Consider the following 23,234-nt stretch of genomic DNA (forward strand, 5'->3'; position numbering starts at 1 on the left):
CCTCTCATCTCCCTATCCCTCCTCTCTCCCTATCCCTCCTCTCTCTATCCCTCCTATCCCTCCTCTCTCTCCTATCCCTCCTCTCCCTCCTATCTCCTCCCTATCCCTCCTCTCTCTCTCTCCCTATCCTCCTCTCTCCCTATCCCCCTATCCCTCTCTCTCTCCTATCTCTTATCTCCCTATCTCTCCTCCCTCTCTCCCCTATCTCCTATCCCTCTCATCTCCCTCCCTCCCTCTCTCTCCTATCCCTCTCTCTTTCCCTCTCTCCCCTATCCCTCTCTCTCTCTCCTCTCTCCCTATCTCCTCTCTCCTATCCCTCTCTCTCCTATCCCTCCTCTCTCCCTCCTATCTCCTCCCTCCTCCCTCTCCCTATCCCTCCTCTCTCCCTATCCCTCTCCTCTCTCCCTATCCCTCTCATCTCCCTATCCCTCCTCTCTCTCTATCCCTCCTCTCTCCTCTCTCCCTCTCCCTATCCCTCTCTATCCCTTCTCATCTCCCTATCCCTCCTCTCTCCCTATCCCTCTCATCTCCCTATCCCTCCTCTCTCTCCCTATCCCTCCTCTCTCTCCCTATCCCTCCCTATCACCTCTCATCTCTCCCTATCCCTCTCTATCTCCCTATCCCTCCTCCCTCTCTCCCTATCCTCTTATCTCCCTATCCCTCTCTATCTCCCTATCCCTCCTCTTATCTCCTCTCTCCCTCTCTCTCTCCCTATCCCACCTCTCATCTCCCTATCCCTCCTCTCCCTATCCCTCCTCTCTATCCCTCTCCCTCTCTCTCCCTATCCCCTCTCATCTCTCTATCCCTCTTATCTCCCTATCCCTCCCTATCTCCTATCCTCTCTCCCTATCTCCCTATCCCTCCTCTCTCTCTCTCCTCTCCCTCCTCTCCCTCCTCTCTCTCCCTATCCCTCCTCTCCCTAACTCTCTCCCTCCCTCATCTCTCCCTATCCCTCCCTCTCCCTCCTATCTCCCTATCTCCCTATCCCTCCTCTTTCTATCCTCTCATCTCCTATCCCTCCTCTCTCTCTATCCCCTCTCATCTCCCTATCCCTCCTTTCCCTATCCCTCCTCCCTCATCTCCCTCTTATCCCCTCTCATCTCCCTAACTCATCCTCTTCTCCCTATCTCTCTATCTCCCCCTATCCCTCCCTCCCTAACCCTCCTATCCCTCTCTTATCTCCCTATCCCTCCTCCCTATCCTCTTATCTCCCCTCCTCTCTCTCTCCCTATCCCTCTCATCTCCCTCTCTCCCTATCCCTCCTCTATCTCCCTATCCTATCCCTCTCTCCTACCCTCCTCTCTCCCTATCTCACCTCTCCCTCTCCCTATCCCTCCTCTCTCCTCTCTCCCTATCTCTCCTCTCTATCCCTCTCTCCCCTATCCCTCCCTCCTCTCTCCCTATCCCTCCTCTTTCCCTATCCCTCCTCTTTCCCTCTCTCTCCTCCCTCTCTCTCCCTATATCCCATCCCTCCTCTTTCCCTCTCCCTATCCCTCCTCTCTCCCTATCCCTCCTCCCTCCCCCTATCCCTCCTCTCCCTATCCCACCTCTCCCTATCCCTCCTCTCTCCCTATCCCTTCTCTCCCTCCTCTCTCCCTCATCTCCCTATCCCTCTTATCCCTCCTATCCCTCCTCATCTCCCTATCCCTCCTCATCTCCCTATCCCTCTTATCTCCCTATCCCTCCTACTCCTCTCTCCCTCCCCTCTTCCTCTCTCCCTATCCCTATCCCTCCTCTCCCTATCTCCTCCTCTTATCTCCCTATCCCTCCTATCTCTCCCTATCCTATCTCTCCTATCCCTCTTATCTCCCTCCCTCCTCCTCCTCATCTCCCTATCCCTCCTCTCTCCCTATCCCTCCTCTCTCCCTATCCCTCCTCTCTCTATCTCCTCTCCTCCTCCTCCCTATCTATCTCCTATCTCTCCTCTCATCTCCCTATCCCCTCCCTCTCTCCCTATCCCTCTCTCCCTCTCTCTCTCCCTATCCCCTCCTCTCTCTCCTCCTCTCCCTCCTCTCTCTCCCTATCCCTCCTCTCCCTCCTCCTCTCTCCTCCTCTCATCTCCTCTCCTCTCTCTCTCCCTATCTCCTCTTTCCCTCTCTCCCTCTCCTCTCTCCCTATCCCTCCTCTCCTCTCCTCTCTCCTCCCTCCTCTCTCCCCTCTCTCTCCCTATCCCTCCTCTCCTATCCTCCTCTCTATCCCTCCTCTCTCCTCATCTCCTCTCATCTCCCTCTCCTATCCCTCCTCTCTCCTTCTCTCCCTCTCTCTCTCCCTATCCCTCTCTCATCTCCTCCTCTCCTCACTATCCTATCCCTCTCTCCTCTCCTCTCTCTCTCCTCCCTCTCTCTCTCTCCCTATCCTCTCCTATCTCTCTTCTCTCTCCTCTCTCCCTCCTCTCTCTCCTCTCTCCCTCTCTCCTCTCCTCTCCTCTCCTCTCCTCTCCCTCTCTCCCTATCCCTCCTCTCTCCTCTCTCCCTATCCCTCCTCTTTCTCTCCCTCCTCCCTCTCTCTCTCCCTCCTCTCTCCTCCTCCCTCCTCTCTCCCTATCCCTCCTCTCTCCCATCTCCCTCTCCTCCTCCTCTCCTATCCCTCTCTCTCCCTCCCTATCCCACCTCTCCCTATCCCTCCTCTCTCCCTATCCCTCCTCTTTCCTATCCCCTCTCCCTATCCCTCCTCTCTCCTATCCCTCTCTCTCCCTATCCCTCCTCTTTCCATCCCTCTCCTCTCATCTCCCTATCCCTCTCTCTTTCCTATCCCTCCTAAATATCATCTCCCTCATCCCTCCTCTCTTTCCCTATCCCTCTCTCTCCTATCCCTCCTCTTTCCTATCCCTCTCTCTATCTCCCTATCCCTCTTATCTCCCTATCCTATCCCTCTCATCTCCTATCTCCCTATCCCTCTTATCTCTCCCTATCTCACCTCCCTCTCCCTATCTCTCCCTCCCTCTCTATCCTATCCCTCCTCTCTCCTATCCCTCTTATCCTCCCTCTCCTCCCTCTCTCCCCTCTTTCCCCTATCTCTCATCTCCCTATCCCTATCCTCTCATCTCCCTATCCCTCCTCTCTCCCTATCTTTCCATATCTCCTCTCCCTCCCCTCTCCTCTCCCTATCTATCCCCTCCTCCTATCCCTCTCTCTCCTATCCTCTCATCTCCCTATCCCTCTCCTCCCTATCCCTCTCCTCCTCTCCCTATCCCTCCCTCCTTTCTCATCCTATCCCTCCCTCCTCTCTCTATCCCTCTCATCTCCCTATCCCTCCTCTCTCCCTATCCCTCTCTCTATCCCTCTCTCTCCTATCCCTCCTCTCCTATCCCTCTCCCTATCCCTCCTCTCCCTATCCCTCCCTCCATCTCTCCTCTATCCCTCTCCATCTCCCTATCCCTCTTATCTCCTATCCCTCTCCCTCTCCTCCCTATCCCTCCCTCCCTCCTCTTATCTCCCTATCCCTCTCTCCCTCCTCTCCATATCCCTCCCTCTCATCTCCCTATCCTCTTATCCCACTCTTATCTCCCTATCCCTATCCCTCCTCTCTCCCTATCCCTCCTCTATCCCTCCTCCTCTCTTTTTCCATATCCCTCTTATCTCCTATCTCCCTATCCCTCTCTATCTCCCTATCCCTCTTATCTCCCTATCCCTCCTCTCTCCCTATCCCTCTTATCTCCCTATCCCTCTCTCTCCCTCCCTCCTCTCCCTATCCCTCCCTCTTTCCTCTATCCCTCCTCTCTCCCTATCCCTCCTCTCTCCCTATCTTATCTCCCTATCCCTCTCCTATCCCTCCCTTCCCTCCTCTCTCCCTCTCCCTCTCTCTCCCTCCTCTCTCCCTCATCTCTCTCTCCCTCCCTCTCCTCTCTCCCTATCCCTCCTCTCCTATCCCTCTCATCTCCCTATCCCTCCTCTTATCTCCTCCTCTCTCTCTATCCCTCTCATCTCCCTATCCTCCCTCTCTCTCTATCCCTCACTCTCCCTATCCCTCTCATCCCTCTCATCTCACTATCCCTCCTCTCATCTCACTATCCTCCTCTATCCCTCTCATCTCCCTATCTCTCTCCTCTTATCTCCTCTCCCTCACTATCCTCTCTCCCTATCCCTCCTCTCTCCCTATCCCTCTATCCCTCTTATCTCTCCTCTCCCTCCTCTCTCTCCCTATCCCAATCTCTCTCCCTCCCCTCCCTCCTCTCTCCTTATCTAGCCATCCTCTATCTCTCCTCCCTCCTCTCTCCCTATCCCTCCATATCCTCTCTCTCCCTATCCCTCCTCATCTCCCTATCCCTCCTCTCTCCCTATCCCACCTCTCCCTATCCCTCCTCTCTCCCTATCCCTCCTCTCTCCTCTCCATCTCCCTATCCCTCCTCTCTCCTATCCTCCTCTCTCCCTCTCATCTCCCTATCCCTCCCTCTCCTCTCCTCTCTCCCTCCTCTCTCTCCCCTCTCATCTCCCTAACCCTCCTCTCTCCCTATCCCTATCCCTCTCATCTCCCTATCCCTCCTCTCTCCCTATCTCCTCCTCTCTCCCCTCATCCCATCCTCCTCTCCCTATCCCTCCTCTCCCTATCCCTCTCTCTCCCTATCCCTCTTATCTCCTATTCTCCTCTCTCCTATCCTTATCTCCTATCCCTCCATATCCCTCTCATCTTTCTCATATCCCTCTCATCTCCCTATCCTATCCCTCTTATCTCCCTAACCCTCCTCTCTCTCTATCCCTCTTATCTCCCTATCCCCCCTCTCTCTCTATCCCTCTTATCTCCCTATCCCTCTCATCTCCCTATCCCTCCTCTTTCCCTATCCCTCCTCTCTCTCTATCCCTCTCATCTCCATATCATCCTCTCTCCCTATCCCTCTCATCTCCCTATCCCTCCTCTTTCCCTATCCCTCCCCTCACTCTATCCCTCTCATCTCCCTAACCCTCCTCTCTCCCTATCTCACCTCTCCCTCTCCCTATCCTCCTCTCTCCTATCCCTCTCCCTATCTCCCTATCCCTCCTCTCTCCCTATCCCTCCTCTTTCCCTATCCCTCCTCCTCTCTATCGTCTCATCTCCCTATCCCTCCTCTCTCCTCTCCTCCTCTCTCCCTATCCACCTCTCCCTATCCCTCCTCTCTCACTATCATCCTCTCTCCTTTCCTCTCTCATCTCTCCCTCATCTCCTATCCCTCCTCTATCCCTCCTCTCTCCCTATCCCTCATCTCCCTATCCTCTCTCCCTCTCTCCTCCTCTCTCCCTCCCTATCCCTCCTCTCTCCCTCACTCCTCTCCCTATCCCTCCTCCATCTCCCTCTCTCTCCCTATCCCTATCCCTCCTCTCTCCCTATCCCTCCTCTCTCCTCTCTCCCTCCTCTCTCCATCTCCTCCTCTCCTCTCTCCCTAGCCCTCCTCTCTCCTCTCTCTCTCCTCTCTCCCCTCTCTCCTCTCTCCCTCCTCCCTCCTCTCTCCCTATCCCTCCCTCTCCTCTCTCCCTCCCTCTCTCTCTCCTCTCTCCTCTCCCTTCTCTCTCTCTCTCTCCCTCCTCTCTCCCTCCTCTCTCCCTAACCCTATCCCCCTCTCTCCTCTCTCCCTCCCTCTCTCCTCTCCCTCCCTATCTCCCTCTCTCCTCTCTCCCTCTCCCTCTCTCTCTCTCTCCCTCCTCTCTCCTCCTCCCTCCTCTCTCCTCTCTCCCTATCCCTCCTCTCTCCTCTCTCCCTCCACTCTCCTCTCTCCTAACCCTCTCTCTCCCTCTCTCCTCTCCCTACTCTCCCTCTCTCCTATCCCTCCTCTCTCCTATCCACCCTCCCTCCCTCTCCCTATCCTCCCTCTCTCCCTATCTCCTCTTTCCATATCCCTCTCATCTCTCCCTATCCCTCCTCTCTCCCTATCCCTCTCATCTCCCTATCCCTCCTCTTTCCTATCTCCTCTCTCTCCCTCATCTATCCCTCTTATCTCCCTATCCCTCTCATCTCCCTATCCTCACCTATCTCCCTATCCCTCTATCCCTCCTCTCCCTATCCCTATCCCTCCTCTCCCTATCCCTCCTCTCTCCTATCTCCTCTCTCCCTCCACTCTCCTCCTCCTATCCCTCCTCTCTCCTATCCCTCCTCTTTCCCTATCCCTCCTCTCTCTCTATCCTATCCCTCCTCCTCTCCCTATCCATCTCCCTATCCCTCCTCTTTCCCTATCCCTCCCTCTCTCTATCCCTCTCATCTCCCTATCCCTCTTATCTCCCTATCCCTCTCATCTCCCTAACCCTCCTCTCTCCCTATCTCACCTCTCCCTCTCCCTATCCCTCCTCTCTCCCTATCCCACCTCTCCCTATCCCTCCTCTCTCCCTATCCCTCCTCTTTCCATATCCCTCTCATCTCCCTATCCCTCTCATCTCCCTATCCCTCTTATCTCCCTATCCCTCCTCTCTCCCTATCCCTCTTATCTCCCTATCCCTCCTCTCTCCCTCCTCTCCCTATCCCTCCTCTTTCCATATCCCTCTCATCTCCCTATCCCTCCTCTCTCCCTATCCCTCTTATCTCCCTATCCCTCCTCTCTCCCTCCTCTCCCTATCCCTCCTCTTTTCCCCTCTCATCTCCCTCCCTCTATCTCCCTATCCCTCTTATCTCCCTATCCCTCTCATCTCCCTATCCCTCCTCTCTCACTATCCCTCCTCTCATCTCACTATCCCTCCACTCATATCCTATCATCCTCTCCCTCCTCTCTCCTCTTCCCTATCCCTCCTCTCTCCTCACTCAATCCTCTCTCCCTCTCCCTCCTCTCTCCCTAGCCCTCCTCTCTCCCTATCCTATCCCTCCTCTCTCCCTATCCCCCTCTCCCTATCCCTCCCTCTCCCTATCCCTCCTCTCTCCCTATCCCACCTCTCCCTATCCCTCCTCTCTCCCTATCCCTCCTCTCTACATCTCCCTCCTCTCTCTCTATCCCTCTCATCTCCCTATCCCTCTTATCTCCCTATCCCTCTCATCTCCCTAACCCTCCTCTCTCCCTATCTCACCTCTCCCTCTCCCTATCCATCCTCTCTCCCTATCCCACCTCTCCCTATCCCTCCTCTCTCCCTATCCCTCTTATCTCCCTATCCCTCCTCTCTCCCTCCTCTCCATATCCCTCCTCTTTCCATATCCCTCTCATCTCCCTATCCCTCTTATCTCCCTATCACTCTTATCTCCCTATCCCTCTCATCTCCCTATCCCTCCTCTCTCCCTATCCCTCTTATCTCCCTATCCCTCCTCTCTCCCTATCCCTCCTCTTTCCATATCCCTCTCATCTCCCTATCCCTCTTATCTCCCTATCCCCCTATCCCTCTCATCTCCCTATCCCTCCTCTCTCACTATCCCTCCTCTCATCTCACTATCCCTCCTCTCATATCACTATCATCCTCTCTCACTCCTCTCTCCTCTCTCCCTATCCCTCCTCTCTCCTCACTCAATCCTCTCTCCCTCTCCCTCCTCTCTCCCTAGCCCTCCTCTCTCTCTCCCTATCCCTCCTCTCTCCTATCCCTCCTCTCTCTCTCTCCCTCCTCTCTCCATCTCCCTCCTCTCTCTCTCCCTAGCCCTCCTCTCTCCTCTCTCTCTCCCTATCCCTCCTCTCTCCCTATCCCTCTCTCTCCCTATCCCTCCTCTCTCCCTTCTCTCTCCTCTCTCCCTCCTCTCTCCTCTCTCCCTCCTCTCTCCCTCCTCTCTCCTCTCTCCTCTCTCCCTCCACTCTCCTCTCTCCCTATCCCTCCTCTCTCCCTTCTCTCTCCTCTCTCCTTCCTCTCTCCTCTCTCCCTCCTCTCTCCTCTCTCCCTATCCCTCCTCTCTCCCTCCACTCTCCTCTCTCCCTAACCCTCCTCTCTCCCTATCTCACATCTCCCTCTCCCTATCCCTCCTCTCTCCCTATCCCACCTCTCCCTATCCCTCCTCTCTCCCTATCCCACCTCTCCCTATCCCTCCTCTCTCCCTATCCCTCCTCTCTCCCTATCCCTCCTCTTTCCATATCCCTCTCATCTCCCTATCCCTCCTCTCTCCCTATCCCTCTCATCTCCCTATCCCTCCTCTTTCCCTATCCCTCCTCTCTCTCTATCCCTCTCATCTCCCTATCCCTCTTATCTCCCTATCCTCTCATCTCCCTAACCTCCTCTCTCCCTATCTCACCTCTCCCTCTCCCTCTCCCTCCCCTCTCCCTATCCCACCTCTCCCTATCCCTCCTCTCTCCTCTCTCCCTATCCCTCCTCTCTCCCTCCACTCTCCTCTCTCCCTATCCCTCCTCTCTCCCTATCCCTCCTCTTTCCCTATCCCTCCTCTCTCTCTATCCCTCTCATCTCCCTATCCCTCCTCTCTCCCTATCCCCCTCATCTCCCTATCCCTCCTCTTTCCCTATCCCTCCTCTCTCTCTATCCCTCTCATCTCCCTATCCCTCTTATCTCCCTATCCCTCTCATCTCCCTAACCCTCCTCTCTCCCTATCTCACCTCTCCCTCTCCCTATCCTTCTCTCTCCCTATCCCACCTCTCCCTATCCCTCCTCTCTCCCTATCCCACCTCTCCCTATCCCTCCTTTCTCCCTATCCATCCTCTCTCCCTATCCCTCCTCTTTCCATATCCCTCTCATCTCCCTATCCCTCTCATCTCCCTATCCCTCTTATCTCCCTATCCCTCTTATCTCCCTATCCCTCCTCTCTCCCTATCCATCTTATCTCCCTATCCCTCCTCTCTCCCTATCCCTCCTCTCTCCCTATCCCTCCTCTTTCCATATCCCTCTCATCTCCCTATCCCTCTCATCTCCCTATCCCTCTTATCTCCCTATCCCTCTCATCTCCCTATCCCTCCTCTCTCACTATCCCTCCTCTCATATCACTATCATCCTCTCTCACTCCTCTCTCCTCTCTCCCTATCCCTCCTCTCTCCTCACTCAATCCTCTCTCCCTCTCCCTCCTCTCTCCCTAGCCCTCCTCTCTCCCTATCCCTATCCCTCCTCTCTCCCTATCCCTCCTCTCTCCTCTCTCCCTCCTCTCTCCATCTCCCTCCTCTCCTCTCTCCCTAGCCCTCCTCTCTCCTCTCTCTCTCCTCTCTCCCTCCTCTCTCCCTATCCCTCCTCTCTCCCTATCCCTCTTATCTCCCTATCCCTCCTCTCTCCCTATCCCTCCTCTCTCCCTATCCCTCCTCTTTCCATATCACTCTCATCTCCCTATCCCTCTCATCTCCCTATCCCTCTTATCTCCCTATCCCTCTCATCTCCCTATCCCTCCTCTCTCACTATCCCTCCTCTCATCTCACTATCCCTCCTCTCATATCACTATCATCCTCTCTCACTCCTCTCTCCTCTCTCCCTATCCCTCCTCTCTCCTCACTCAAACCTCTCTCCCTCTCCCTCCTCTCTCCCTAGCCCTCCTCTCTCCCTAGCCCTCCTCACTCCTCTCTCTCTCTCCTCTCTCCCTCTCTCCCTATCCCTCCTCTCTCCCTTCTCTCTCCTCTCTCCCTCCTCTCTCCTCTCTCCCTCCACTCTCCTCTCTCCCTATCCCTCCTCTCTCCCTTCTCTCTCCTCTCTCCTTCCTCTCTCCTCTCTCCCTCCTCTCTCCTCTCTCCCTATCCCTCCTCTCTCCCTCCACTCTCCTCTCTCCCAATCCCTCCTCTCCCCGTCTCTCTCCCTCTCCCTCCTCTCTCCCATTCCCTCCTCTCTCCCTTCTCTCTCCTCTCTCCCTCCTCTCTCCTCTCTCCCTCCTCTCTCCTCTCTCCCTATCCCTCCTCTCACCTCTCTCCCTCCACTCTCCTCTCTCCCTATCCCTCCTCTCTCCCTTCTCTCTCCTCTCTCCCTCCTCTCTCCCTATCCCTCCCTCTCCCTCTCCTCCTCTCTCCTCCCTCTCTCTCCCTATCCCTCCTCTCTCCTCTCTCCCTCCACTCTCCTCTCTCCCTATCCCTCCTCTCTCCCTTCTCTCTCCTCTCTCCCTCCTCTCTCCCTATCCCTCCTCTCTCCCTCCTCTCTCCTCTCTCCCTCCTCTCTCCTCTCTCCCTATCCCTCCTCTCTCCTCTCTCCCTCCACTCTCCTCTCTCCCTATCCCTCCTCTCTCCCTATCCCTCCTAAAGGGCTTCATGTTTGGCCCTAAGTTGTTCCTTATTCAAGATATAGGCCAGCTGAAAGGAGTTGTCCCGCCCATATACCTCAGAGTGAGCAGAGGAATATGATGCCATTTGGGAAGCATCTTAAAACCTAGGGTATGCTAAGTGATTACAGGCACCACAGTCTAGACACTGCTCCCTCCACCAAAACCCCTGTGTCTTTAAGAAGTGTGTGTGCTCTCGTTTTCTCACGCTCTTTTAAAGAGGGAGGGAGAGACGTTGGATATGTAAGTATTTTCTATGTCTAGGAGAAGATGGCAAGACATGTTTCTTGTGCGAGTAGTGTGTGTGTGTGTATGTGTGTGTGTGCGTTTGTCTGTATGTGTGTGTGTGTGTTTGTTTGTTTGTGTGTGTGTTTGTAAGTGTGTTTGTTTTTGTGTTTGTGTTTGTGTGTGTGTGTGTGTGTGTGTGTGTGTGTGTGTGTGTGTGTGTGTGTGTGTGTGTGTGTGTGTGTGTGTGTGTGTGTGTGTGTGTACTGTATGAAGCTGCCATGAAGAACCATCAGTGCCTCCGGTAAAACAGGTCATTTCTAACAATGTTTTAATGATCTGCTGTAACAGACCATGAAGTCCAATAACGTTAACAGAATAAATACTCCACAGCCTCGTCAACATTAACCCTCATTTACATCTTAATAACAGAATAAAATAATAATGTCTGATCTTTATCTGTCTCACCTTTACCTGTCTCATCTTTACCTGTCTCACATTTGCCTGTCTCATCTTTACCTGTCTCACCTTTACCAGTTTCCTCTTTACCCGTCTGATCTTTACCTGTCTCACCTTTACCTGTCTCATCTTTACCCGTCTCACCTTTATCTGTCTCATCTTTACCTGTCTCACATTTGCCTGTCTCATCTTTACCTGTCTCACCTTTACCAGTTTCCTCTTTACCCGTCTGATCTTTACCTGTCTCATCTTTACCTGTCTCATTTTACCTGTCTCATCTTTACCTGTCTCATCTTTACCTGTCTCACCTTTACCTGTCTCATTTTTACCCGTCTCATCTTTACCTGTCTCATCTTTACCTGTCTCATCTTTACCTGTCTCACCGTTACCTGTCTCACCTTTACCCGTCTCATCTTTACCCGTTTCCTCTTTACCTGTCTCATCTTTACCCGTCTCATCTTTACCCGTTTCCTCTTTACCTGTCTCATCTTTACCAGTTTCCTCTTTACCTGTCTCATCTTTACCAGTTTCCTCTTTACCCGTCTCACCTATACCTGTTTCATCTTTATCTGTTTCATCTTTAACTGTGTCTCACCTGTGTCCACTGCAGGTATCGTACATACCGGAGGCCCAGGTACAAGGTGGCCTATAAGATGGTGACAGAGATGGAGTGGAAGTGTTGTCATGGTTACTCCGGGGACGACTGCTATGATGGTCCAACGGGGACCGGGGACAGCCAGGTCACAGCGGGAGGACCTCACGTCACACAGACCGGATACAACAATGGAAATGGGCAGAAGGGAGGAGAGGGTAGGTTTCAACATCTCTCTCACACATCATCTCTGACACAGTTATTAATATAACATCTTTCTCACACATCATCTCTGACACAGTTATTAATATAACATCTCTCTCACACATCATCTCTGACACAGTTATTAATATAACATCTCTCTCACACATCATCTCTGACACAGTTATAACATCTCTCTCACACATCATCTCTGACACAGTTATTAATATAACATCTCTCTCACACATCATCTCTGACACAGTTATTACATCTCTCTCACACATCATCTCTGACACAGTTATTAATATAACATCTCTCTCACACATCATCTCTGACACAGTTATAACATCTCTCTCACACATCATCTCTGACACAGTTATTACATCTCTCTCACACATCATCTCTGACACAGTTATTACATCATCTCTGACACAGTTATTACATCTCTCTCACACATCATCTCTGACACAGTTATTAATATAACATCTCTCTCACACATCATCTCTGACACAGTTATTAATATAACATCTCTCTCACACATCATCTCTGACACAGTTATTAATATAACATCTCTCTCACACATCATCTCTGACACAGTTATTACATCTCTCTCACACATCATCTCTGACACAGTTATTAATATAACATCTCTCTCACACATCATCTCTGACACAGTTATTAATATAACATCTCTCTCACACATCATCTCTGAGACAGTTATTAATATAACATCTCTCTCACACATCATCTCTGACACAGTTATTAATATAACATCTCTCTCACACATCATCTCTGACACAGTTATTACATCTCTCTCACACATCATCTCTGACACAGTTATTAATATAACATCTCTCTCACACATCATCTCTGACACAGTTATTAATATAACATTTCTCTCACACATCATCTCTGACACAGTTATTACATCTCTCTCACACATCATCTCTGATACAGTTATTACATCTCTCTCACACATCATCTCTGACACAGTTATTAATATAACATCTCTCTCACACATCATCTCTGACACAGTTATAACATCTCTCTCACACATCATCTCTGACACAGTTATTACATCTCTCTCACACATCATCTCTGACACAGTTATTACATAACATCTCTCACACATCATCTCTGACACAGTTATTAATATAACATCTCTCTCACACATCATCTCTGACACAGTTATTAATATAACATTTCTCTCACACATCATCTCTGACACAGTTATTACATCTCTCTCTCACATCATCTCTGATACAGTTATTACATCTCTCTCACACATCATCTCTGACACAGTTATTAATATAACATCTCTCTCACACATCATCTCTGACACAGTTATAACATCTCTCTCTCACATCATCTCTGACACAGTTATTAATATAACATCTCTCTCACACATCATCTCTGACACAGTTATTACATCTCTCTCACACATCATCTCTGACACAGTTATTAATATAACATCTCTCTCACACATCATCTCTGACACAGTTATTAATATAACATCTCTCTCACACATCATCTCTGACACAGTTATTAATATAACATCTCTCTCACACATCATCTCTGACACAGTTATTAATATAACATCTCTCTCACACATCATCTCTGACACAGTTATTACATCTCTCTCACACATCATCTCTGACACAGTTATTAATATAACATCTCTCTCACACATCATCTCTGACACAGTTATTACATCTCTCTCACACATCATCTCTGACACAGTTATTAATATAACATCTCTCTCACACATCATCTCTGACACAGTTATAACATCTCTCTCACACATCATCTCTGACACAGTTATTACATCTCTCTCACACATCATCTCTGACACAGTTATTAATATAACATCTCTCTCACACATCATCTCTGACACAGTTATTACATCTCTCTCACACATCATCTCTGACAGAGTTATTAATATAACATCTCTCTCACACATCATCTCTGACACAGTTATAACATCTCTCTCACACATCATCTCTGACACAGTTATTACATCTCTCTCACACATCATCTCTGCCACAGTTATTAATATAACATCTCTCTCACACATCATCTCTGCCACAGTTATTAATATAACATCTCTCTCACACATCATCTCTGCCACAGTTATTAATATAACATCTCTCTCACACATCATCTCTGACACAGTTATAACATCTCTCTCACACATCATCTCTGACACAGTTATTAATATAACATCTCTCTCACACATCATCTCTGCCACAGTTATTAATATAACATCTCTCTCACACATCATCTCTGCCACAGTTATTAATATAACATCTCTCTCACACATCATCTCTGCCACAGTTATTAATATAACATCTCTCTCACACATCATCTCTGACACAGTTATTAATATAACATCTCTCTCACACATCATCTCTGACACAGTTATTACATCTCTCTCACACATCATCTCTGACACAGTTATTACATCTCTCTCACACATCATCTCTGACACAGTTATTAATATAACATCTCTCTCACACATCATCTCTGACACAGTTATTAATATAGGGTAGATCACTATATTTCAATATCAAAGAACAGTCCAAGTCCATTTACTTGGATAAGTTGAAGCTAGGAAATGTGGCTTTGTAGCTCAATACTTGGACAGCCACAAGAATGTATTGGTTTGGAAAACTCTTAATTCAAAGAACTCTAGGGCCCGTTTTCCCAGGCATAGATTAAGCCTTGTCCTGGACTTAAAAGTGCTTTGAATGGAGAATCTTTGTCCTGGAAAAAGGCTGTTAGTTTTGAATGGAGAATCTTTGTCCTGGAAAAAGGCTGTTAGTTTTGAATAGAGAGTCTTTATCTGGGGAAAAGGCTGTTAGTTTTGAATGTTGAATGATAAACCTGTGTCTCCCTGCTCCAGTTGACAATGACAAGATGAGACAAATGGAGGAGACTATTCAGAAGTTGACCAAGGACCTCCGTGACATACAGTCCACCATGACGGGCATGAACCTGAGGCTCCAAGACGGAACTAGGAGGTCAGAACAACACAAACAGTAGTGTATTATGTAGGGAATAGGTTTCCATTTTGGCCGGAGACTAAAAGATTACCCCACAGAGTTGTACTGTTCCCAAAAGCGAATTTATAATAATAAATTTGTTTTACTAAATGTGTTTAATTAATTTGGTAGAATGCTGTGCTGCTTGTCATATCTTGTATATAATGCGCTGGGAAGAAAAAAAAACAAATCTTGATTATTTTCTATAAATAAACGGATACTGGTAAAACTAAGATACTGAACATAGAACGTAAATCCACTTTTAGGAATCGAAACACTATGATATCTTATCCAGCATCAATAGTTATGTTTAATGTGCTTTATAGCTTTGATTTTGGACCCCACAGGCCAGGCCTGAGCGGAGACAGGACCCCTGCAGATGCAGCCAAGCCTATGAAAGAGACCATCCACTACATTCAGACCAAACTTGACCAACTGGACAATCGCACGCAGGTACACACACACACACACACGCACGCTCGCACACACACACACACACACACACACGCACGCACGCACGCAGGTACACACACACACACACACACACACACACACACACACACACACACACACACACACACACACACACAAGCACACACGCAGGTACACACACACACGCACGGGCGCGCACGCACGCATGCAGGTACACACACACACACACACACACACACACACACACACACACACACACACAACAACACACACACAACATTTCTGTGTAAACAGCCCCCAAACACTATCCTCTACTCTTTTCTCCTCTCAGGTCCACGACCAGACCCTGCTGTCCATCAACAACCATTTGGTCAATGGTGACAGAGGTTCCCGCGGCAATGAGCTAGACGGGGCTGTCACAGGCAAGATGGACGCCATGAAGGAGGAGATCCTCCGCGAGCTGGAGAGGAGGGTCAGTCTGTCGTGCTCCTCCTGCCAGAGCGGGGTGGAGGACATGAGGAAGCAGCAGAAGAGTGACCAGGAGAGGATCAGGTACGGAGGAATAGGACTGCCAACAACAGAAATGGAATCTGATTTCAAATATATTAAAATTAGTATTCAGAAATTAAATTGACAAAACAAGGCAATAAGTAAATATTGCATTCTGAACAAATGATTAGTCGACACTAATTTCACCCCACCATCTACTGCATCTTATATACCTTACTCGATACCATCTACTGCATCTTATATACCTTACTCGATACCATCTACTGCATCTTGCCATCTTTATGTAATACATGTATCACTATGCCACTTTTATGTTTACTACATACCGTACATTACTCATCACATATGTATATACCTTACTCGATACCATCTACTGCATCTTGCCATCTTTATGTAATACATGTATCACTATGCCACTTTTATGTTTACTACATACCGTACATTACTCATCACATATGTATATACCTTACTCGATACCATCTACTGCATCTTGCCATCTTTATGTAATACATGTATCACTATGCCACTTTTATGTTTACTACATACCGTACATTACTCATCACATATGTATATACCTTCTCGATACCATCTACTGCATCTTGCCATCATGTAATACATGTATCACTATGCCACTTTTATGGTACATTACTCATCACATATGTATATACCAGATACCATCTACTGCATCTTGCCATCTTTATGTATGTATCACTAGCCACTTTTATGGTTACATTACTCATCACATATGTATATACCTTACTCGATACCATCTACTGCATCTTGCCATCTTTATGTAATACATGTATCACTAGCCACTGTAAACTATGCCACTTTTATGTTTACATACCGTACATTACTCATCACATATGTATATACTATATTCGATATAATCTACTGCATCTTGCCTATGCCATTCTGTACCATCACTCATTCATATATGGGGCAGCATGGTAGCCTAGTGGTTAGAGCGTTGGACTAGTAACCGGAAGGATTACAAATCTGTCGTTCTGCCCCTGAACAGGCAGTTAACCCACTGTTCCTAGAACGTCCTTGAAAATAAGAATTTGTTCTTAACTGACATGCCTGGTTAAATAAAGGAAAAATTAAATATATCTTTATGTACAAATTCTTTCATTCCTTTACACTTGTGTGTATAAGGTAGCTGTTGTGAAATTGTTAGTTAGATTACTTGTTGGTTATTACTGCAGTGTCGGAACTAGAAGCACAAGCATTTCGCTACACTCGCATTAACATCTGCTAACCATGTGTGTATGTGACCATTAACATCTGCTAACCATGTGACCATTAACATCTGCTAACCATGTGACCATTAACATCTGCTAACCATGTGACCATTAACATCTGCTAACCATGTGTGTATGTGACCATTAACATCTGCTAACCATGTGACCATTAACATCTGCTAACCATGTGACCAATAACATCTGCTAACCATGTGTATATGTGACCATTAACATCTGCTAACCATGTGTATATGTGACCATTAACATCTGCTAACCATGTGTATATGTGACCATTAACATCTGCTAACCATGTGACCATTAACATCTGCTAACCATGTGACCATTAACATCTGCTAACCACGTGTGTATGTGACCATTAACATCTGCTAACCACGTGTGTATGTGACCATTAACATCTGCTAACCATGTGACCAATAACATCTGCTAACCATGTGTACATGTGACCATTAACATCTGCTAACCATGTGTATATGTGACCATTAACATCTGCTAACCATGTGACCATTAACATCTGCTAACCATGTGTGTATGTGACCATTAACATCTGCTAACCACGTGTGTATGTGACCATTAACATCTGCTAACCACGTGTGTATGTGACCATTAACATCTGCTAACCATGTGACCATTAACATCTGCTAACCATGTGACCATTAACATCTGCTAACCATGTGACCATTAACATCTGCTAACCATGTGACCATTAACATCTGCTAACCATGTGACCATTAACATCTGCTAACCATGTGTGTATGTGACCATTAACATCTGCTAACCATGTGACCATTAACATCTGCTAACCATGTGACCATTAACATCTGCTAACCATGTGTATGTGACCATTAACATCTGCTAACCATGTGTATATGTGACCATTAACATCTGCTAACCACGTGTGTATGTGACCATTAACATCTGCTAACCACGTGTGTATGTGACCATTAACATCTGCTAACCATGTGACCATTAACATCTGCTAACCATGTGACCATTAACATCTGCTAACCATGTGACCATTAACATCTGCTAACCACGTGTGTATGTGACCATTAACATCTGCTAACCATGTGACCATTAACATCTGCTAACCATGTGACCATTAACATCTGCTAACCATGTGACCATTAACATCTGCTAACCATGTGACCATTAACATCTGCTAACCATGTGTGTATGTGACCATTAACATCTGCTAACCATGTGACCATTAACATCTGCTAACCATGTGTATATGTGACCATTAACATCTGCTAACCATGTGTGTATGTGACCATTAACATCTGCTAACCATGTGTATGTGACCAATAACATCTGCTAACCATGTGACCATTAACATCTGCTAACCATGTGTATGAGACCATTAACATCTGCTAACCATGTGTATGTGACCAATAACATCTGCTAACCATGTGTATGTGACCAATAACATCTGCTAACCATGTGACCATTAACATCTGCTAACCATGTGTATGTGACCATTAACATCTGCTAACCATGTGTATATGTGACCATTAACATCTGCTAACCACGTGTGTATGTGACCATTAACATCTGCTAACCACGTGTGTATGTGACCATTAACATCTGCTAACCATGTGACCATTAACATCTGCTAACCATGTGACCATTAACATCTGCTAACCATGTGACCATTAACATCTGCTAACCACGTGTGTATGTGACCATTAACATCTGCTAACCATGTGACCATTAACATCTGCTAACCATGTGACCATTAACATCTGCTAACCATGTGACCATTAACATCTGCTAACCAACCATGTGACCATTAACATCTGCTAACCATGTGGTATGTGACCATTAACATCTGCTAACCATGTGACCATTAACATCTGCTAACCATGTGTATATGTGACCATTAACATCTGCTAACCATGTGTGTATGTGACCATTAACATCTGCTAACCATGTGTATGTGACCAATAACATCTGCTAACCATGTGACCATTAACATCTGCTAACCATGTGTATGAGACCATTAACATCTGCTAACCATGTGTATGTGACCAATAACATCTGCTAACCATGTGTATGTGACCAATAACATCTGCTAACCATGTGACCATTAACATCTGCTAACCATGTGTATGTGACCATTAACATCTGCTAGTCATTTTGATGACTATATGTTAATGTTTACTGTAACCATGTGTATGTGACCATTAACATCTGCTAACCATGTGTATGTGACCATTAACATCTGCTAACCATGTGTATATGTGACCATTAACATCTGCTAACCATGTGTATGTGACCATTAACATCTGCTAACCATGTGTATGTGACCAATAACATCTGCTAACCATGTGACCATTAACATCTGCTAACCATGTGACCATTAACATCTGCTAACCATGTGTGTATGTGACCATTAACATCTGCTAACCATGTGTATATGTGACCATTAACATCTGCTAACCATGTGTATATGTGACCATTAACATCTGCTAACCATGTGACCATTAACATCTGCTAACCACGTGTGTATGTGACCAGATACATTTTTATTTGATTTGAATTAGTGCTCTGGAGAAGTTGCTGAGTTCCATGGAGCAACACTATCGCCACAACATGGATGTCACCAGGAGGGAGATGGAACGTACACAGGGTTGCTGCAACACCGTCACAGAGATGGACAGGAGGCTGACCACCACGGAGGGGAAGGTTAACGCCACAGCACAGGGCTATGATGTCATCAAAGAGCGCCTGGACACGGAGCTGGGTGGTGGGTCGGGTGAAGGAGGAGGAGGAGGTGAGAAAGGAGGGAGGACGAAGGTGACGGAGGAGAAGTTGAACGGTCGACTGAGGGAGGTGGAGAGGAGGCTGAACAACACGGTGAGGAAGACAGAGCAGAAGTTCACCAACACAGGAAACAACATGAAGGAGAACCTGCAGAGGGAGGTCACCACCATCCGTAACATAGTCCTCAGCCACATGGATGACCACGGCTACAGGATAGGCAAGGTAATCATACTTTTCTCTGTTGCAGCGCTGTGTACAGGCCTACATTAAAAACATATGTTGGATTGGGTTAAGGCCCTGCGACAGACTAGTGTCCTGTCCAGGGGGTGTACTGGTACATCAAGCTGTCTCACTACAGAAACAGGAGATAGACTAGTGTCCTGTCCAGGGGGTGTACTGTACATCATGCTGTCTCACTACAGAAACAGGAGATAGACTAGTGTCCTGTCCAGGGGGTGTACTGTACATCAAGCTGTCTCACTACAGAAACAGGAGATAGACTAGTGTCCTGTCCAGTGGGTGTACTGGTACATCAAGCTGCCTAACTACAGCAACAGGAGATAGACTAGTGTCCTGTCCAGGGGGTGTCCTGTCCAGGGGGTGTCATGTAGACTACCTACCTACTATTCCTCTATATCTTCAAGGTGGAGCTGGACCTCACAGTCCTGACGGACACGGTTACTGACCACAGCCGACGACTGGGTCAACTAGAGAACACAACAAACTTTATCGACACCAAACTGTCGAGGACAGTGGACATGTGCTCCGAGACCTGCGGCCCCAACGGGAAGGGCCGTAAGACAGACGACATGGTCAAGACACTGGAGTGGACAGTAGTGGCCAACAAGGAGGACATCCAGAAGTTTGATACCAGACTCAAGGACCTATCGCTGACTGGCGACTCTATAATAGACAGAGTGGTGGAGCTCAGCAACGACGTTAAGAAGATCAAAGGATTGACGGGGGAGGACAGCGAGCGCCTGAATCAGATAGTCACGGAGGTGGAGACGCTGGGGCGGAGCGTGGACGACTGCTCCATCTGTAGCACAGTAGAACAAGACCTGCAGTCTTTCACCAACAGCACCAACAGCGCCATCGGGAGGTGCCAAATGGAACTGACCAACCTGCGCAACAGGTTTGATTATTTGTTGTGTGTGTGTGTGTGTGTGTGTGTGTGTGTGTGTGTGTGTGTGTGTGTGTGTGTGTGTGTGTGTGTGTGTGTGTAGTTATTGAATAGCAAAGTAAAATGAGCATAGTGTCTTTCACCACAGTAACAGCCGCCATCTTGCTCTCAACAGGTTTGACTCTGAAGACTCTTCTTGTTCCCAGCTGTGCTCCAACCTGCAGGTAAATGACATGAATGAAAAGTCATTTTGATGACTATATGTTAATGTTTACTCATCTGTAGTTGTATCTGTCACGTGTGAATATATAGCTGTGTATGTTTGTTATCTAAAAGGAGGAAGTGGGGAGGCTGAAGGAGGAAGTGGGGAGGCTGAAGGAGGAAGTGGAGGAGTGTACAGGGAACTGTAAGACCGGCCTGACGGACCTAAAGAAAAACCTGGACGGACATACGACCCTCCACGGACGGTTGGGCACGGACCTGAAATCCATCCAGGGGGAACTATCCAAGTTCACCATCAGGTAAATCTTCCCGCTGCGTTCCAAATGGCACTATTATTCCCTATGTAGTGCACTACTTTTGGGCTCTCTGAGCTATAAAGTAGTGCACTATAAATTAACTAGGGTCCCATTTGGGACGCATATCCTCTGATAAAACAGACAAGATGATCTGATTTGATATTAGATGTTATATCATTAGTATAACCCACCACTGTTGTACAGGTTTACTACCCTGAATGACTCTGTGAAGGGGCTAGGTCATACAGTCCAGAGGCATGGCAACACCATCACAGACCTGGGCTCTACCAAGGATAACATCATGTCTGAGGTTAGATATACTTTTATTGTCTGTTTTTAACAGAAAGTGTACTGCGTTTGCATTGTTTGCAGAAAGACAATTCCCACTGGGCAGAAACTGTTTGAATCAACATTGTTTCAACATGTTTCAAAGTTGTTTCAAAGTTGTTTCAACGTAATATGTCAAAGTATTGTGATGTGGAATCTACGTCATCAACTGTTGTATAGAGGCTGAAATTTCAACCACAGGATTAGGTCATCATGGTAACCAATTTTCAACTATAGGCTGGGCAGCAACTCCTACTGGAGAGTTGATGTATCTACAGCACCTCCTCCTGGAGAGTTGATGTATCTACATTACAGCACCTCCTACTGGAGAGTTGATCTGTCTACAGCACCTCATGCCTGGAGATTTGATCTGTCTACAGCACCTCCTACTGGAGAGTTGATGTATCTACAACACCTCATGCCTGGAGAGTTGTTGTATCTACAGCACCTCCTACTGGAGAGTTGATCTATCTACAGCACCTCCTACTGGAGAGTTGATCTGTCTACAGCACCTCCTACTGGAGAGTTGATGTATCTACAGCACCTCCTACTGGAGAGTTGATCTATCAACAGCACCTCCTACTGGAGAGTTGATCTATCTACAGCACCTCCTACTGGAGAGTTGATCTGTCTACAGCACCTCCTACTGGAGAGTTGATCTGTCTACAGCACCTCCTACTGGAGAGTTGACCTGTCTACAGCACCTCCTACTGGAGAGTTGATCTATCTACAGCACCTCCTATTGGATAGTTGATCTGTCTACAGCACCTCCTACTGGAGAGTTGATCTATCTACAGCACCTCCTACTGGAGAGTTGATGTATCTACAGCACCTCCTACTGGAGAGTTGATCTTTCTACAGCACCTCCTACTGGAGAGTTGATCTTTCTACAGCACCTCCTACTGGAGAGTTGATCTATCTACAGCACCTCCTACTGGATAGTTGATCTGTCTACAGCACCTCCTACTGGAGAGTTGATCTATCTACAGCACCTCCTACTGGAGAGTTGATCTGTCTACAGCACCTCCTACTGGAGAGTTGATGTATCAACAGCACCTCCTACTAGGAGAGTTGATCTATCTACAGCACCTCCTACTGGAGAGTTGATCTATCTACAGCTGGTCTTTGGAGAGACCCTTCCAGGGTTTTAACCAAGCCCAGCCTTTCTTAGGATTGATATTTGTCACTGACTGCTACCAATGTGCTATCGTGCGAATGATTATTGCGAGATCTCTTAATAGCTAAATAGTTTTACAGTTGCTATCGAAGTCATTCCAAAGGGTAGGTTTTACAAAGCAAATGAAATGTACCATACTCTATAATTTAAAAAAAATAGCAAAGTCATCAACAGCAATTGTTCTAATTCAACCTAGGGTTCAACTACAAATAGACAATGTATATAGGCCACTGGGCAGTGGTAACCAACCAGTCAATCCCCCAAAATGTCTGTAAAAAAAAACAACGCTCTTTTTTGTTTGTGCTGTACCACCGTACTGTATTGTACTGTAAATACTGTGTATTTGATTCAGCCGGGAAGACAAAGTGTTCCCATTCATATGTCTGAAGGTAGAAGTCTGCAAACCCAGAGAGCAAATCAAGTGCAGCTATAGGCGTACCGCTGGCCAATCAGATGGATCTATATCACCGCGTCAAAATAAGCCTTGAACGCAGAGCAAAATCGATACTTTGATGTAAAAACCTTTTAAAGCCATGACTATAGAGAGACTCAACTAGAGA

At 47.6% G+C, this 23,234-nt stretch overlaps 1 protein-coding gene across 2 annotated transcripts in view; it reads left to right on the forward strand.

Moving 5' to 3' along the window:
* The window catches only part of emilin1a (elastin microfibril interfacer 1a), an 81,753-nt gene that overhangs the window by 31,442 nt on the left and 27,077 nt on the right, over window positions 1-23,234 (forward strand). The window contains exons 3-11 of one of the 2 annotated variants that reach the window (XM_065008582.1): window positions 11,336-11,535; window positions 14,421-14,538; window positions 14,907-15,012; window positions 15,323-15,543; window positions 19,310-19,751; window positions 20,174-20,664; window positions 20,828-20,876; window positions 20,989-21,173; window positions 21,375-21,480. In XM_065008582.1, coding sequence (XP_064864654.1) covers window positions 11,336-11,535; window positions 14,421-14,538; window positions 14,907-15,012; window positions 15,323-15,543; window positions 19,310-19,751; window positions 20,174-20,664; window positions 20,828-20,876; window positions 20,989-21,173; window positions 21,375-21,480 — 1,918 coding nt within the window. The remainder of the gene's footprint in view (window positions 1-11,335; window positions 11,536-14,420; window positions 14,539-14,906; window positions 15,013-15,322; window positions 15,544-19,309; window positions 19,752-20,173; window positions 20,665-20,827; window positions 20,877-20,988; window positions 21,174-21,374; window positions 21,481-23,234) is intronic. The other variant, XM_065008583.1, reaches the window with a different exon arrangement.

This window comes from Oncorhynchus nerka, linkage group LG24 (assembly GCF_034236695.1).
Source record: "Oncorhynchus nerka isolate Pitt River linkage group LG24, Oner_Uvic_2.0, whole genome shotgun sequence".
NCBI lineage: Eukaryota > Metazoa > Chordata > Actinopteri > Salmoniformes > Salmonidae > Oncorhynchus > Oncorhynchus nerka.